The following is a 12,666-nucleotide window of genomic DNA, read 5'->3' on the forward strand; positions in this document are numbered from 1 at the left end:
AAAAAAGCCAACTACTCAGGAAGCTGAGGCAAGAGAATCACTTAAGCCCGAGTTGGAGGTTGCTGTGAGCTGTGACACCACAGCACTCTAGTGACAAGTGAAACTCTTGTCTCAAAAAAAAAAAAAATTAACATTTATTGAATAACAATCATTTTCTTTTTTTGTAATAAGTATTTTCTGAGTACTCACTATGTGCCAGGGCCTTGTTAGGTTCTTTCTAGCCATCAGCAAGAAAGTTATGGTCCTTGTCCTCAGGAAGCATTTGGTTTAAAAGATCACTGAGTATTTCTTTTCCCTCCTTCCTCTTTTTTTTTGACAGAGTCTCACTCTGTTCCCCTAAGTAGACTGCTGTGGCATTGTAGCTCACAGCAACCTCAATCTCTTGTATCATTTTTTTTTCTATTTTTAGTAGAGACAGGGTCTTACTCTTGCTCACGTCTTGAACTCTTAAGCTAAAGGGATCCACCTTCCAGAGTGCTAGGATTCAGGCACAGGCCACAGTACCCAACTGACCACGGTATTTCTTGAGCTGCCTTTTTTAAGGAGGAGGAAATTTCTCTTACGTGCATTATTCCACATTCATTTACAAAGTTCAAGAAGGGTGGAAACCACCTAATGTTGATGGGCAACTCCCTTCTGTTCTACTTTTTGGTGTTAACATATGGGAAAGATTGCTCAGACAGGCGTCTGTGGCCCTGCTTGGGAGGAAGACAGCCAAGAGCGAGGACACACAGACCAGAGCCTCCACTCCAGTGTCCCTGACGCAGAGCGCCTCTGTCACTTGACATCCTCTGGAGCAGCAGGAACAACTTCACTCTCATTGAGTTTTCTAATTAATAAACATGCATGCTTTTAGAATGTAGTTGGCATGAGGACATGGGGCACACGTGTCCATAGCAGGAAACAGGCAGTAGGCAGAGTCCAAAGGCACAGACCCTCCCCCGTCCTCGTGACTCACTAGGAGGGACCTGGGACAACTTCTGCCCTCTGCACATCTGTCCTTGTTAAACTCTGGTGTCAGCCTTGTTGGTGAAAGGGAGGCGATTCCCTTTGTAACCTCACAGGATTGCCATGAGGCTCAAGTGAAATGCATGGAATATTTTGCAATACACTGGAGCTGGCAGGTTCAAATCCAGCCCAGGCCTGCCAAACAACTACAGTTAAAAAATAGCCAGGCGTTGTGGTGGGTATGCTGAATAAGGTATTTTATTAAAGCCTCAGATAAAAAATCTTAAGCACTTTCTTCCAGGTTACTAGGTATATTCATCATAAAATTGTTGGAAAGCTGCATGATGCAAAGGTGATACTGGCTTTGGGAAATACAGTTTGGATCGATCCAATGGTAAGTATGCAGTTTTCTTAAAAAGAAATGTCTTTTGGAATAGTCCTCTAAAATTATCCAAGTTCTACTAGCCTGTTGCTGGAAACTGCTTCACAGAAACAGAGACTTGGGGCTCTCTGTGAAGGTGAGGTGTTTGTCATGTTATTTTTGTCATGAATTTGGTTGTGGGTTAACTTTTGTTTTGGGGACTATTTCACATTGTAACACACACACACACACATGCACTTAGGTGTTTAATGCACCCACTCTCAGACAGCAGGATGAGAATCCCTGAGAGCCTTCACTACCTCTGACATTGTATTTCTATTTCAAGTGTTGATTGTGAACCATGAAACCCCTTCACAGTCTACATTTGAGAGGTCCCCGTCATTGACTGCTGCAACAGCTCCATCTGTTCTAGTTTTGTAAATGACCCTAAAGACCTGAGATGCAGTCAGAGATGGTGAGGTTTCCAGGATAGCTGCCATTAGGCCCACAGTTTTGGCCTTGGGCTCCATCAATGAGCAAAGCAGACAAAGCCGCCTGCCCGCCGAGCTGATGGGGTCAGGGAGGACTGGGGACCAGACCAGCATTCATCCCTACTGGTGCTGCCACCACCCCCACTGCTTATGCTCCAGGAGCACCACTGTTCAATTCACAGTGCTGCTGTATTAAACTTAAATTTTAATTATTATAATTTGTAAGACTTGAATTCAGTTTATAAAAATGATTCTTCTAATAGTTTTTATGAGGTTAGCAAAACTTTAAGAAGTATGCATATAATGAGACTTTTAAAAAAAGGAGAATATTACTTTTAAAAGAGAAAAAATAAAGTATAAAGTATGAGACCCCATACTAAAAAATAGCCAGGCATGGTGGCAGGTGCCTGTAGTCCTATCTACTCCAAAGGCTAAGGCAAGAGAATCACTTGAGCCCAAGAGTTTGAGATTGCTGTGAGCTATGATGCCATGGCACTCTACCCAGAGCCACAAAGTGAGACACTGCCTCAAAAAGAAAGAAAGAAAGAAAAAATAGACCAAGGCAGGTAAAGGAAGAGATCTGGGGTCTTAGTTGATGTTGTAATGGTATCGCAGTTGTCCTTCGTTAGAGAAAAAAATGGAAAGCTTATTAAGTTAGGACTTGATAGGTAGGAGAATGAAGCAAAAAGGAACCCCCACAGCAAATAGGTTTCCACAGCTGCACAGTATATTATGGTGCCCTGACACAATGGGGAAACATTTATTAACATTTGTTATGTATATTATGGTGCCCCACACTTTCCTTCTCCACCCACACCTGCTCTGTCCCAGATGGAGGGGAGAAAGGCTATCTGCATGTTTCCAGTTGGGGACTCGAGGGCCCCCGTAGGAATGTGCCAGCTCATGCCAGCCTGGCCCATCCTCCCCCAACATGGGTGCTCAGTCTTGTATTACACCCCCATCAACAGGAATCAGACTGTTACAGAGTTTCTTGTTTTACTTAGTTTTGTATAAATTGAAAAGGATAAGAGTGTTTAAGGTGCAGAAAAGACAATGTGGAGAAAATGGTCCCGAGCACAGAACATGGGGCCTTGGCATTGGCCATTTCCAGGCCCACAAGGACCCTGAGCCTGAGGGCTCCTTGTTAATAGAGATGAAAGTAGTTGAGTGAGAATCAGAAAGATGCAAGAATTCTGCGTCTGGTCACAGCACTGTAGGCAGGTTGGTCTCAACTCGCCCCCCACCCCCCACCTGGTTGTGCTTCTGTGCTGTGGGGCTGAGCTGTGAACAACCCAGGTGCCGCTGCAGGAGACCTTGCCCACGGAGGGTGGCGTCGGAGCCTCAGACGCTGCGTGGGAGATGGGGAGCCCGTGCAAGAGTGTCTGTGACTCGGAAAGGATCAAAGAGTGATTCCTAAAAATGCTGTTTTTTTCTTGATTCCAGGTGCATATTACAAACCTTTCAAATTTGAAAACTTCTGTCATTGATTATAATGTTCGAGCTGAAATCTTGTCAATGGGGATGGGCATTGATAATTCAGAACATACAGAACAACTGAAAAAGCTCTATGAAGGCGCTAAAATGCCAGCTTCTGAAGAAAGTCCAAGCCAGACTCCGTAAGTGGGTTTCTCTTTCCCTTTTAGAAGAACTCTTCTGTGGAAATACAACTCACAAGCGTTTAAGGGCATCTTTTCTGAAAGTAGAAAAGCTTAATGAGTCTCCATGTGCCTATTGCTTAGCGTTAATAATTCCCAAGATTTTGGGGAACCTTATTTTATTCACATCTCAGCCCACGCTTGTTTTTGGTGGAATATGATAAAAGAAATCTCGAATATGTTACTGTCCCTGTATCTCTTAGGCAAAGGATTTTTGTTAGCTTTTTATTAATGAATAGGACACTCTCAGAAACGAGCACATCAGAAGCACAGGATCCGGTGGGTTTTCTAAGCTTGCTATGTAACCAGTCCCATGTTAAGAAACAGCCAGCTTCAGGCCCCTCATCCCACAGAGGATCCGCTCTCCTAACTGGGGATGCACAGCTGGGTCTCCTCACTTCGTGCTGGGTCTCCCCACTTCGTGCTTTGTTTGAATAGACCCTTGTAGTGTATCAGGCCTCGAGCTGCTCTAACTCAGCTTCACTTGTGGAGTTTACCACACCGTGCATGTCGCTGTGGGTCTGAGTTCTCAGCTCTGCATGCCGTCCTTTTGCGTAAATATATCATAGATTGTCTCCCCACTCTGCCGTTGCAGGGAGATTTCTGTCTGGGGTGCTTCAGTAGTGGTGCTTCAGACATGCTCACGCGCGTCTTTGAGGGCATTCACAAATACATTTCTGATGGGATGTGATTGCTGAATCGTAACCAAAGCTGCCACCCAGCAGTTTTTCCAAAGTGGTGACGCCAGTGCACACTGCACAGAGGATAGGAGACTCTGAGGATGTACACTGGCTGCCTTGGGGGCAGGGCACAGGCAGAGCACATGGGTCTTCCCAAGGGTGTGTGTTGGTGAGTGTTTCCAACTAGGAGGAAGGCTATAGGCATATACCAGGAAAGTAGGCAAATGGACCAGACCGGTTGGCAGCCAGCCTCGGGCTGTGCAGGCAGAGAAAAGCCGAGGGGATGGGAATGGGATGTCCACGGAGCCAGGAGCTCTATTTAAAAGAAGCTGTTAGCTACAGGACAACCTTGGCCCCCTTTGGTCCCCAAGCACTTGGACCAGGTTAAGAACCCAAGTCTTCTCACCTACGGGGTGTGATGTCCAAGATGGGGACCTCAGGGGGCCCCACAGAGCTACCAATGAGGGTGATGTTGACCAGCTGCAGGAGCTCATCTCCTTGAAGAGAAATGAGTTCAATTCAAGAGACAAGAAGAGGAGGGAGTGCCCGGCATTTGGCCTGTGCCAAAGGCTATTACAGGGTGTCTCTTTCTTGGATGACAAGAACTGTGACCTGAACATCCGAGATGGTGAAGATGCCTTCACACCTCTGATGAAGGCTGAGTGATACGAGGAAGAGCGGTGCACCACGACCCTCCAGGATGTGGCACTGATCCCGGTCTCACTGACATCCACGGGAACTTGCTGTACTCTGCGCTGCCCACAGTAGCAGTATAGACGTGGCACAGAACTCCTTCACAGGTGCCACTGCCGGGAGCAGTGAGCAAGAATAAAATCAAGCTGAGAATGGGGAAGATCTGAACTCACAACCAGGTCTCTAGTCTCATTCAGATTTTAACTTGAGGGAAATCCAGGGAAATCTAGTCTATGGCTACCATGTCCTCGGCCCAGCTCACCAAACTGGGTCCTGCTGGTCCTTAGGCCTCTGAGCTTCTCCAGTTTGGCTCAGGGGCTCTGACCCCTCTAGAATGTTTCAGATGTGAAGCCATTTTCAAACACACCATTCTCCTTGTCATGGACTCCCCATCTATTGACCAGGGTATGGGTCCCCTTAACCCCTCTCACCCCTGCCCCCAGCCTCGCAGGCTGGAGCCCTAGGCACTGCCTGGTTGCAGCTAGTAGAGTTCTTGGCATGTGTGGAACTGCCAAATGCAGCTGACTCATACCAGAGGCCCCTGTTTGTACATATCACCCAGCATTGCCCCAGCCCTGGAGTGCCCCCACTCAAGAGTGTGGATGTTCAGCAAATCGGCAAGAACCGTATGATCACAGCTTCCCCCACGTGTTTTTCCTGCTCAGGTTCTGGGCAGTCCTGAACTGAGGCCCAAGTAGTGAGAAGGCCAGGGCTAGCAGTGGCAGCAGCAGTAACAGTGATGGCTTCTATGGAGTGAGCAGCCAGCGGCACATGACCCTCATACTCCTCCAAGGTCTGCTCCTTTGGCAAGCAGGTGGTGGAGATGGAGCTGGGTGCAGCTGGAGGACCCACAGGATACTCACCCATCTGGGAGTCCCTGGTGAATTTCTTGCACAAGTTGTGGCAGCTGGCCAAGTAATGCATAATGAACAGCATCCTTGAGAATGTCACCATCCTCCAGGTGGTGACAGAGACACCCAGGAACTGCTGCTGTGTACCACCTGTGTCTTCAAGGTCCCCACCCGTGGACGTGAGGCCCAACATCACATTTACTGCCTGGTCTGGGACTGAAGGGAGACCCTGAAACTGGCTGACCCCTGGAACATCCTCCTGCCAGGAAGGGCCCTTCAGCTCTCCTCATGCTTTATATTTAAGGGGAGGGCTGTGATTTAAAGGGGCTGGCTTCAGAGGCCTAAGCAATAGAGCTGAAAAGGTGGGGACTGAGGAAAGAATAGACTCTGATAGTGGGACCTCTCAGGGGGTGTCTGAAGGGACAGATGGCTCCAGAGCATCAGGATTGAGGACAGGAAGGAGACCACCTCAGGTACACTTCTCAGCCTCTGACAGGCCCCCGCCCTGCTCTTCTCGATGTCGTGGAGAGACTCAGTTACACATTGGCTTGTCTCCCTTCCTGTTCTCTAGCTGCCCACATTTCTGCCTCTACCTATCAACTTTGTATCACAGAGATTAACCCTATTTGTGCAGGAGCAGAGCCAGGTGGGCCCTGGAGATATTTTTAATAAAATGAGCTACTTGTAAAGGTTATGGCTTTATTTCAGTGGCACCAGAAATGGGGTGAGGCTGTGTAACTCACCCTCCTCCTCAGTGAGCCACAGGTTCTGCTGACGTTGCCTCCACTGCCAACTGCAGAGTCTGTTGGTTTGTGTTCTGACAGAGGATAAAGCTGTTTTACAAAAAAAAAAAAAAAAAAATATATATATATATATATAAAATACAAACACTATAAATGTATATGTATACATGTATTTAAGGTGATGACTATCCCTACACCCTGAGTTGATGATATGTGTGAAATTATCACGTGTATCCCCCAAGGATGGACCCTATTTATCAATTAAAAATACAAAAAAGGGGGAAAAAGGTAAGCAAACGCTAGGAACCACAGCTTCAGAATGTCCCATTAGTGTGTGAGAAGGTGCCCAGACTCACTGTGACGTCCTGGGGGGAACCTGAGTCAGGCTACAGTGAACAGACCAGGAAGGGCAGACAGCGGAAGGGAACAGCATGCAAGGCTGCCAAGGTGGGGCGCAGCGGGGCTTCACAGCTTGACTAAAAAACTGAACAGTGATTTCTTCTCTTTCTTTCTTTTTGTTTTTGAGACAGAGCCTCAAGCTGTAGTCCTGGGTAAAGTGCTGTGGCATCACAGCTCATAGCAACCTCCAACTCCTGGGCTCAAGCGAGTCTCCTGCCTCTGCCTCCCAAGTAGCTGGGACTACAGGCGCCCTCCACAACGCCGGGCTATTTTTTGGTTGCAGCCATCGTTGTTTGGCAGCCTGGGCTGGATTTAAACCCGCCAGCTCAGGTATATGTGGCTGGTGCCTTAGATACTTGAGCGCCGAGCCATTTTCTTTTTGTTTGTTTGTTTTAGACAGAGTTTCACTCTGTTGCTGTAGGTAGGGTGTCATGATGTCATAGCTATCAGCAACCTCAAATTCTTGGCCTTAAGAGATCCTCCTGCCTCAGCCTCCTGAGTAGCTGGGACTACAGGCACCTGCCACAACACCCAGCTATTTTTAGAGTTCTCGCTCTTGCTAATGCTGGTCTCGAACTCCTGACTTCAAGCAATACACCCTCCTTAAACTCCCTGAGTGCTAGGATTATACGTGTGAGTCACCTAGCCTGGCCAACAGTGATTTCTTGAATTACATGTGTTTTTGTTTATTGCGATAAAATACACTTAACATAGAATCTGCCATTTTAACTATTTTTGAGCACATAATTCCTGGCATTTAGTAAGTACCATCCATACTGCTGTATGACCATCAGCACTGTCCATCTCCAGCAAGGACTTTTTCATCATCCTAGACAGAAACTCTGTTCCCATAAACAATACTTCCCTCCTGCTGCTCTCTGCAGCCCCTGCAACCTCTGTTCCTTGTCTCCTTTCTGCTCTTGTCTCCAAGAGTTTACCTGTTCTGGAGTTGTCTCTGAGTAGCGGCTGGGCCTGCTGTATGGTCCCCGTCACTGGGGCATGCTGTGCCACAGGCTTCATAGGTGGCCTTCAGAAGTGCCCTTGGACTGTGGTCCCCAACCCCTGGGCCATGCACTGGTGCCCGTCCACAGCCTGTCAGGAACCCAACCACACTGTAGGAAAGGAGGGGCCAGCTAGGGAGTGAAGCTTCATCTGCGTTTACAGCTATTGCCCATCACCACCTGAGCTGCGCCCCGTCAGGTCGGGTCGGGGCGGCATTACATTCTCCAGGAGGGGAACCTTCCTGTACACTGCGCTGCAGGCATCTGGGTTGGGTGCTCCTTACAGGAATCGAATGCCAGCCGTGGTGCTGACTCTGGGACCATCTAGCTGCAGGAAAGCAAGTGTAGGACTCCCACTGAGTTGTATCATTTCCCTGTATATCACAGTGTAGCCATAATAGAAATAAAGAGTGCAGTAAACGTGATGTGCTTGAGTTGTCCCAAACTATCCCCAACACCTCCCAGTCCTTGGAAAAATTGTCTTCCATTACACTGGTCCCTGGTGCCAAAAAGGTTGGGGACGGTGGCCCTTAAGAGACACAGGCTCACCGCTCGTCACAGGTGTGCCTGCCTGTGTTAGTTCAGACCTGCCCACTCAGGTGTGAGTGAGCTCCAAGGAGCCACAAAAGACAAATCACACTGCCCGAGGGGGCGGGGGCCTGAGTGTTCGCTGCCCAGCCTCATCACTCTCTGGAAAATATTGTACCACACAAATGTTTGCTTGATGGAAAAAACTGAAGGAATAACAGTTTAAAAATTTTTTAAGAGTGAGGCAGCCCTCTGTGCACTGACACAGAAGAAAGCAAAGGGCAGCACTGAGCCCACTCGGCCCTGTGTCTTTAAACAGATAGAAACATGTAACAGGATGGTCCCAGGAGGATGGCCAGAGGGTCTGGGCAGGGGAGATGGCGAGGCCGGCTGTCCACTGTCTGTCCTTGCAGCTGATAGCAGTGTACTTCTCATAGCGTGGCAGATTGGGGGGTGGGGGGAATGATTTTGGTAAATGAGTTGCTGCCTTTGGTGACAGGTGCTGATCTCCACTGTGTGCTTGCCCTGAGGGCTGCAGCAGCCAGCAGAGCTGACCAGCCCTCCCGGGTCTGACTCCAGGCAGCAGGCACTGGGCAGCAATGACTGCCCTCCGTCCCTGCTGCTGGGCATTCCTGCACAGCGCCGTCCTCACCTCTTTTTCTCTCACAGCACACTTGAACCTGTAGTTAAACTTCCACGGCCACTTAGATTATGTTGAGCAAAAAAAAAAAAAAAGGGCTGGGCACGGTAGCTCACGTCTGTAATCCCTCTTGGAAGGCCAAAGCAGGTAGATCCCATGAGCTCAGGATTTTGAGACCAGCCTGAGCAAGAGTGAGACCCCCATCTATACTAAAACTAGAAAAAAAGCTAACTAGGCTAGTTTAAAAAAAAAAAAAAGACAGGCATGTAGCACGTGCCTATAGTCCCAGCTACTCGGAAGGCTGAGGCAGGAGGATCGCTTGAGCCCAGAAGTTTGAGGTTGCTGGAAGTTATGATGCCATGGCACTCTACCTAGGGCATAGAGTAAGACTTTGTCAAAAAAAAAAAGAAAGTGGAAAAAAAAGGAAGATACTTAGCACGTTTTGAATTCTCTTGAAAATAATTAATGATCTTTAAAAATGTTCACAGCACTCGTCAGTCTCTAATGGTACCCCAGTGTGCCATACCACACCAGTGGAAAATCACTTGCTGTGGAGAGCCACATGTTGCCTGAGAGCCTCCTGAAGTCCCAGCGTTAACCTCTGCCTCTCCTGTGCAGGACATCTCCGTCAGCAGAAAATGCCGCGTGTCTGCAGGGCACACAGCAGGAGAACCAGGGTGCAGAAAGAAGGGCGGCTGACCTTGAGACAAACTCAGAAAACCAAAAACCCGGTGGGTACTTTAATGTTTGGGTGTTTTTTAATGTTTAGAGACTTTCCACTTGTAGATGAAATATAGAGAAGGTGACTCTAATAATACCCAACTGTTGCTATTTTTGACAGTTCAAGTTCCAATGTTGGTTTTCTGCACCCATTTTCCTTCTTTTTATTTGAGGTGTGATGTATCCAGTAACGTGCTCAGACCTCAAGTGAACAGCTGACCAGAGTGTCTGTGTGTCTGTGCCCGCTGAACACACCAAATGAAGCTGGTGGGCGTCTCCCCAGTGGCCACTGTTCTAATTCCTGTCACTTAGTTTTGCTGAATTGGGAAGTACATGGGATCCACTCTGTGGCTTCATTCAGTGTAGTTCTTTATCAGGCTGTATTCTGGGATCCTAATATGCCACAATTCTTCTTTGTGCCTGTTGGTTTTCTATTTGGGGGCTATTGTGATGCAAACTGGTATGAACATTCTTGTTCAAGTTTTTGAATAGAATCTTTACGTGTTTTAGGTTGAGAAGTTTAAATTACATTGTTTTAGAAAATGCCGTGTCCATGGCTCAATGCCTGTGGCTCAAGTGGCTAAGGCGCCAGCCACATACACCTAAGGTGGCGGGTTGGAATCCAGCCCAGACCCGCCAAGCAACAATGACGGCTGCAACCAAAAAATAGCCAGGTGTTGTGGTGGGCACCTGTGGTCCCAGCTACTTGGGAGACAGAGGCAGGAAACTGGCTTGAGCCCAGGAGTTGGAGGTTGCTGTGAGCTATGATGTCATAGTACTCTACCCAGGGGGACAGCTTGAGGCTCTGTCTCAAAAAAAAGAAAATGCGTGTCCAGCATTGGTTCCTGTTAACAGTTACTGGCTGCCATCCTGGAAGTCCTCTTCAGTGGGGTCCTGGCGGGTTCAGAGGGCACCAAGGAAGCCTTAGCTCTTATATCCTGTGGCCAGCAATTGTAATGTGGTTCGTCTTCAAAAGACTAACTTTACTTTCCTAATCGTTTAATTTTAATACTTGTCAAAGGCTTTTTTATTTTAAACTATTATGTTTTATTAAGTGATGTGCATTTTACTTTTTTAAAATAATTCTTTGCAACTTGGGTTCCTATGAAACATTGTGTGTAAGTGATTCCTCATCTAAGTTGCATAAGGACCACAGGTGTTGGCTCATCCCTGTAATCCCAGCACTTTGGGAGGCCAAGGTGGAAGGATGGCTTGAGGCCAGAAGTTCGAGACCAGCCTAGGCAACATGGCAAGACCCTCTCTCCACAAAAAATTTCAAAATTAGCTGGGCATGGGGGTTCAGGCTTATAGTCCCAGCTACTTGGGAGGCTGAGACAGGAGGATGGCTTGAGCTCAGGAGTTCCAGGTTACAGTGAGCTGTGATCACACTATTGTACTTCTGCCAAGACAGCAAAGTGAGACCCTGTCTCTTCAAAAATAATAAAATAGGGCAGTGCCTATGGCTCAGTGAGTAGGGCACTGGTCCCATATACCAAGGGTGGCAGGTTCAAACCCAGCCCTGGCTAAATTGCAACAAAAAAAAAGCTGGGCATTGTGGTGGGCACCTGTAGTCCTAGCTACTTGGGAGACTGAGGCAAGAGAATCGCCTGGGCCCAGGAGTTGGAGGTTGCTGTGAGCTGTGTGACACCATGGCACTCTACCTAGGATGATAGAGTGAGACTCTGTCTCTACAAAAAAAAAAAAAATATATATATATATATATATAAAATAAAAGTTTCATAAATATGCAAAAATATGTCTATACATTATGGAGTTACATGTAGGAAATTTTGACTTTGGTTTGTACAGAAACTTCATCTGAAAACACTGGAGATACTTCCATCAACCAAACCACACAGCCGCATCTGAAGAGGTACGTCCTCCCGCCGCCCAGTCTATGCCCTCCCCCAGCCAGTGAGCGCTGACAGTTGTGCGAGCCTGTTTCTTCCTTCTAGTTTCCACCCACAGATAAAGTGGTTCCAAAAAGATGATGCCATCGTCTTAAAGATAAGACTACGGAATGTGAAAGATTACAAATGTAAATATTTTACAGATAGAGTCGTGTTCAGGTAGGTTTATGCATATCTTATAAAGCAAAATAGAAATAATTTCTGTTTTAAATAAATAGATTAAAACGCTGACTTTATTTCTCTTTGTCCATCCTAGTGCCTGGGTGGGAGAGAAGTTCTACCTGGCCGACATGGAGCTGCAGGGTCACATAGTAAAGGACGAGTGCAGGTGTGTGATGAGAAACGAGGAGCCTGTGATCACTCTGGTGAAGGAGCGAGGAGAGGCCTGGGGCCGCCTGCTCAGACAGAAGGTGAGCTGGGGGGGTGCGGCGCAGCGGGGCACCCGCTGGCCGTGTCCACCCAGTTAGTGTAAACTTTTGTGTTGAACAGAACCCTAATGTGACCTTTGATTTTGATCACTGGGAGGAGTGTGAAGAAGAGAACCACTTCTCCAAGGGTGAGACTGGGAGCTGCTCCCCAGGGGCAGGAGGTCCTGGGGGCGGTGGGACATAATCACTCCTCTGCTGACTCAGGCAGGAATGGGCTGTTAATGTCAAGCCCTTTCTGCTGGGGTTGGTTTTGGTGCTAACTCTTCTTTCTGGTTTGAGTACTCAGGAGTACTAGGTTGTAAACATGCCTCGTCATAACACTTCTATAGATATTCTTCATAGGAGAATTGTTTACAACCAGACACATTCTACCTGCTCATTTCTTGCCTACAATAATGAAAATATAAGTTGGCAAGATAAAGCTGAACCCAAGGGATTTTTTTCTGCACTGATCAAAGTAGGAGGAGGGGGAGATTGCTAATTAGCATATGCTTAACATTTTTTTTATAATATCCAACTGTTTTAGTTGTTAATTCTACAAACCTATCCTACAAAGTGGCAGACATGGTTGAAAATGACAGCACAACTTCAGAGGATGAGGACAGTGAGAGTGACTGA

General features: G+C 47.4%; 1 protein-coding gene and 1 pseudogene across 1 annotated transcript in view; both read left to right on the forward strand.

Annotated features, from left to right (window-relative positions):
* Positions 1 to 12,666, forward strand: part of TDRD12 (tudor domain containing 12) — a 67,169-nt gene extending 54,503 nt beyond the window's left edge. The window contains exons 27-34 of the mRNA XM_023518377.1: positions 1,250 to 1,342; positions 3,244 to 3,416; positions 9,609 to 9,721; positions 11,520 to 11,583; positions 11,666 to 11,779; positions 11,877 to 12,030; positions 12,110 to 12,176; positions 12,575 to 12,666. Of these exons, the coding sequence (XP_023374145.1) occupies positions 1,250 to 1,342; positions 3,244 to 3,416; positions 9,609 to 9,721; positions 11,520 to 11,583; positions 11,666 to 11,779; positions 11,877 to 12,030; positions 12,110 to 12,176; positions 12,575 to 12,666 (870 nt within the window). The remainder of the gene's footprint in view (positions 1 to 1,249; positions 1,343 to 3,243; positions 3,417 to 9,608; positions 9,722 to 11,519; positions 11,584 to 11,665; positions 11,780 to 11,876; positions 12,031 to 12,109; positions 12,177 to 12,574) is intronic.
* LOC111727977 lies at positions 4,360 to 5,899 on the forward strand (annotated as a pseudogene).

The sequence above is a fragment of the Otolemur garnettii genome, unplaced genomic scaffold (assembly GCF_000181295.1).
Source record: "Otolemur garnettii isolate 467f Iridium unplaced genomic scaffold, OtoGar3 scaffold00135, whole genome shotgun sequence".
NCBI classification, from domain to species: Eukaryota; Metazoa; Chordata; class Mammalia; order Primates; family Galagidae; genus Otolemur; species Otolemur garnettii.